Source organism: Sinocyclocheilus anshuiensis, unplaced genomic scaffold, assembly GCF_001515605.1.
Source record: "Sinocyclocheilus anshuiensis isolate Anshui unplaced genomic scaffold, SAMN03320099.WGS_v1.1 scaffold670, whole genome shotgun sequence".
In the NCBI taxonomy this organism is placed as follows: domain Eukaryota; kingdom Metazoa; phylum Chordata; class Actinopteri; order Cypriniformes; family Cyprinidae; genus Sinocyclocheilus; species Sinocyclocheilus anshuiensis.
The window spans coordinates 408948-414203 of record NW_015546062.1 but is presented as its reverse complement, the minus strand read 5'-3'; the positions used below and the strand labels follow the sequence as shown (position 1 = coordinate 414203).

The 5256-nt window shown below is 35.5% G+C and overlaps 1 protein-coding gene across 1 annotated transcript in view; it reads left to right on the top strand.

The window, feature by feature from the left end:
- Positions 1–5256, top strand: part of LOC107699452 (protein Jumonji-like) — a 57402-nt gene that overhangs the window by 22368 nt on the left and 29778 nt on the right. Inside the window, exon 3 of the mRNA XM_016500707.1 lies at positions 1645–1768. Within this exon, the coding sequence (XP_016356193.1) occupies positions 1645–1768 (124 nt within the window). The remainder of the gene's footprint in view (positions 1–1644; positions 1769–5256) is intronic.

Below are 5256 nucleotides of genomic sequence, written 5' to 3'. Positions count from 1 at the left end.
GGGGGGGGGGGGGGACACTAGGTCAGGATGAAGCTGAAAGCAGTGTCATATTAATACTCTCAATTTCCCCAGTAACTACTTTACCAGTGAGTGTGCTTTTTCCATCTGACTCTCTCTCTCTGACATTTCAATTACAGCAGCAGACGCTCGAAGGGACAGAAGCGCCGAGTTCACTACAACAATCGCAGAGCACAAATCTCATTCTCTGAGCAGATACTCGCACAACGCTCAGATTTTCTCTCACTGTTTGATTAATATGAATGACAGACAGGAGGAATATTAGACTGCTATCACTTTAAGAGCTGCCCGGATCCAATATACTGTTACATGTGTGTTTTCTTTCTCAGTTGTTTGCTTTCACTTAAGGCCTAAATTACTGTGTTTATGAGGATACTTGCAAAGACGGGCATTTTGACACATACAAGTGTGTGTATTTAACCGTTCAAGGCTGAAAAAAGCAAGCAGCCAAAATAACTCCATTCAGTACTCCTGCGCTCTATGAGCAGTCTTCACGCGCGTGCTGCCTCTCTGACAGTGCTCAGAAACAGCAGGCGCATGTAGTAAAATGAGTTCTCTTTCACTGTTGATTGCGTTTCAATGGCTTAACATCAATTGTTTTTTTAAACTGCAGTGCTTAAAAATGTGTGCAAACGATAAGTTTTCGTGACCACGACGTAGCACAGCAACGTCACTTGAGCGTGTAACCGCGATAGAGAGAATAGTCCAGAATCTCTACTGGTTGGCAAATTTCTAATTTACTGGTTAATTGGGTCCACCGGTGTATCACCCTCCCCTTCTTTCTTTCTTTTTAAAATACAAGACTTTATATTTCAAGAAGGGGTTCTGTGCAACCTCCTGAACCATTGTACACTCGCAGAAAAAAAGGTACAAAGCTGTCACTGGATACCCTAAGGCACAAAATCTAAAAGTAACTAATATGTACACTTGAGGTACTAGTATGTACCATTTACGGGTAAATAAGGGACAGCAGTGTACTTTACCCAAGTGACAGCTTTGTATTGTATTGTTTCCCATGTAACTAGCCTGTTGGTGGGCAATTTAGTGACAGCGCAACACTAGAGGACATGATTGAGACCAAGCTTGGTTGTTACCCCATTTCTGGTGATTTATTGTGACGGGCTAAATCAACTGACTGTTATATTAAAGAGATTTAACAGTATATAAGAGATCACGTTACTGAATGAAAGACTTGTTTTGATGCTTTAAGAGAAATGTGAAAAACAGTGAGGACATTCAGCTACCTAGTTTGAAAGATGTCTTACTACAGCACATTAGGTCATCTGTGGGGAACAAATGTTATACTAACACTGAGAGCATTTGTTGTGATTGCTTGTGGAGCATTCAGTAATAAAAGGCTTTCTGACACGTGCTGGAATGGAGAAACCGCAGCCAACTACACTATTTATAGCACAGTCTTCTGTCTGTATAGCTGTGGTTTCACAATACAATCGTTTTTTTTTTTCTTGTCCACTCTCAGTGTTTGTCATTTCATTTATTTGACTATTGTTTGACTAATTAACCCAAAACGGTTTATTTAGAGAGCACATTTTTCTTGTGAGATGACTTTAGGTCACATCTGTTTCATTTTTAGAGCTCTAAAATAAGCTTTTTTTCCTTCTGCAGGATGATAACGATGGGATCCCGTGGTCGGAGGAGAGAGTGGTCCGCCGGGTGCTCTACCTCTCACTTAAAGAGTTTAAGACGGCTCAGAAGAGCAAAGTGGAGAATGGCACTGGAATAGTTAATGGTGAGTATACATCTTCTCTAGAGCAGTTCTTCAGCGATCTTGACTACAGATGGATACTGACCTTTAGAACAGCTGCAGCAAAGATCTCACTCTTGTGACCCTCAAGATCTGACACTGCTGTTCTGAACCACTTTTAGAGAATGATATGCTGAGAATATCATAACTTAACAGTGACGCTAGAATGAGTTTTAAGACGTCACTATATGGCACTGAGCCTGAGCTCATGAATATTAATTAACGTCATGCTGACATTGCCAGGTAATCTTTCTAGCACATACAGGCATATTAGCTAATTAATATTGATAAGCCAAGTCTTCACCTTGGTCATATTTATAAATTCATATCCTGTTCCCCTAGTGAAAAATAAATATACAACAGTGTATTTGAAATACATTTATTTCATGCCTTTTATACTACAAATACATTTTCTATATTTATGTACTTCATAAAAATATGCTGCAGTTGTATTTTTAGTATACTAAACTGCTAAATTGGAACAACTAATTTTGTACTTAATGCACTTTAATTGTGTGGAAGTAGTGCTGAAATCTGTCTAAAGATACTCTGAAGTATATTTGATTGTAATAAAGCGGAACTATTGCAAGAATACTTCAGGTACACTTTAAAAATCTTGTATTTAAAGACCGATATTATTCAAAGATCATACAATCCTCATCAATATTGACATTAAAACACATTTTAATATTAAGAAATGTGCATTGTGGACAAGTAGTACTCCAAATAAAATGTAATTATAATTTTGATATCAGTAAATCACAAGCGATATGTCAGTAAATATGTTAATAGATTTGAATTATACTTAGTATGAAATAAATGTATTTAAATATAAAACTAGGGTCTATGCTGTTTTGGCATTGCCAAAGCCAGTTTTATGTTGAAATATTTTTACAGTGCATTTTAATATTAATAGATGATTAATCTGCATACTGGATCTGTCAAAAAAGCCTATTTCGTTACATAATTGTAAGTTTGTTCTTTTGAAATAACAGTGATTAATTCTTTTTGATCAACTCACAAGCACATTTGAACATATTACATAATTTACTTGATGTATTCATCCTTCTGTCTACTAAAATTCTCTGAAATGTGCAGTTTGATGTGGTATTTTGAAGGTGCATTGGTATTTGATTAATTATTTTAGCTCAGACGCTGAGATCATGTGGGACTTTTCTTTATTTCCTCAGCATCTCAGTGGTATTATTGATCTGCCATGATTGCATTGAAAATGTGTGAGCAAAGTAAATTATGCCCTGAATAATGCCCTCTCTGTATGGGTTTCATGTGCCAGGGCTGTGAAGCTGCTCTCAAATCGCTGCACTCTAATGGGGTGAACTCAGTGACCTGTCTGCCTGTGTATGGTGCAGTGCATCATCTCAGAGAATGTCAAGGGCATGAACAGAACACCTCACGAGCTCTCCGCTTTATTGTGCGATCAGTAACTAACACTTAAGGATTCCTTTGGAATTGCTTTGTAATCAAAATGCACTGCATTGCTATCATTGCATTCAGAGATTCTTTTGCATTCTCTGTAATTAAAAGGCATCAGGCAGAATTCTAACAATTGTAATGTGTGGAGCATTACCCTGTGCAGTTAGTAGCTGCATTCTGATTTACAGGGTACTGCTGAAGTTCACGTCACTTGAGAATTTATTTCCAATGCCCTGGAACATCATCAAACACAGACATACTTGTGTAAATAAATAAATAAATAATAAGTAATAAAGTAATTAATCTCTCTCTCTCGCTCTCTCTCTATACAGTATAATGTGTATTTTGAAATGTCAATTTTAATATAAATAGTTTTTATGTATAATGCAAATATATTTGTATAATATAAATATTTACTTAAAGGGATAGTTCACCCAAAAATGAAAATTCTGTCATTAAAGTGCCCCTATTATGGGTAATGAAAGGTTTGTATTTTGGTTTTGGGAGTCACAAAAACAGGTTGACATGCATGCTAGGTCAAAAAACACTTTCATTGTCTTATAATATGCATTTATTTTTACCTTACTTGCTCAACGACTCCCAAACGATTCGCTGAACGATTCATTTTTCCAAACCCCTCCTTTGCGTGATGCTAATCTGCGGTGTTTAGTCCGATTGGTCTCATTTTCATTTCATCATGCCTGTAATGCCTGATAAAGCAGCGTTTATGAGTGCAGTGCTGCTTTGTGTACAGCGTTACCGGGGAAACCGCTATTTTTACTGCTCCAAAAGCGGCACCTAGTGGCAAAGAATGAATTTGCATTTTTATTCAGACCAATGCAAAAGACCAACAAGTGGGCAGGCAATATGCTAAAGTTTCATGTGGACATCAACATGAAATGGCTTGAGACTCGTTTTAAAAACGACTCGTTTCAATGATTCAGAGTCAACTCTTTCTTTTGAGAGACAATAACATTGTACACGGTGCAGTTTCAGATTTAAAACTTTGCAGGATGTTTTCATTCACTTAGAGCTGTCTTACACATTGCCTGAAAGGTAATTTTCAAAAATCCATAATAGGGGCACTTTAATTACTCACCCTCATGTCGTTCCAAACCTGTAAGACCTTCGTTCATCTTCGGAACACAAATTAAGATATTTTTGATTAAATCCAAGAGCTCTCTGACCCTCCCATAGACAGCAAGGGTACTACCACAATCAAGGCACAGAAACGTAGTAAGGACATCATTCAAATAGTCCATGTGACATCAGTGGTTCAACTTTAATTTTACAAGCTACGAGATTACTTTTTGTGCGCAAAGAAAACAAAAATAACAAATTTATTTAACAATTCTTCTCCTCCGCATCACCCTGGCATCATTTTGGAGAGTACCATGACGTATGTGTCGACGGAGGGTCAGAGAGCTCTTGGATTTAATCAAAAATATCTTAATTTGTGTTGTGAAGATGAACAAAGGTCTTGCGGGTTTGGAAAAACATGAGGGTGAATAGGCTAATTATTGACAGAATTTTCATTTTAACGTGAACTATTCTTTTAAAATAAAATGTATAGTTAATCATTTGATATTATTAATCAATTTAACTTATAAATGTAATATTATTTATTTTATACATTTCTTTATATTTATTATATATATTTATATTATATATTATATATTTATTATTTATTATAAATATATTATTATTTATTAATGTTTGGCCCCACCCTAGTAAAAAATGACTATATTTAAAATACATTTATTTTAGCAGATGTTATGTGTTGCAGGTTATTTTTATTAAGTACATAAATATGTAAATGTATTTGCAGTATACTTAGCAAGAAATAAATTTATTTCAAATACAATTTTTCACTATGGCATTAGGGGTATGCCGGTATTAAATTTTCATGTTGCGATTAATTGCTAATGCTTTCATCACGGTATACGGTATTGTCACGGTATTGAAATTTAGTTTAAAAAAGTGCTGTCATAATACAGTATAACAGGTTTAATAACTTTTTTCTTATAACAAAAATAACT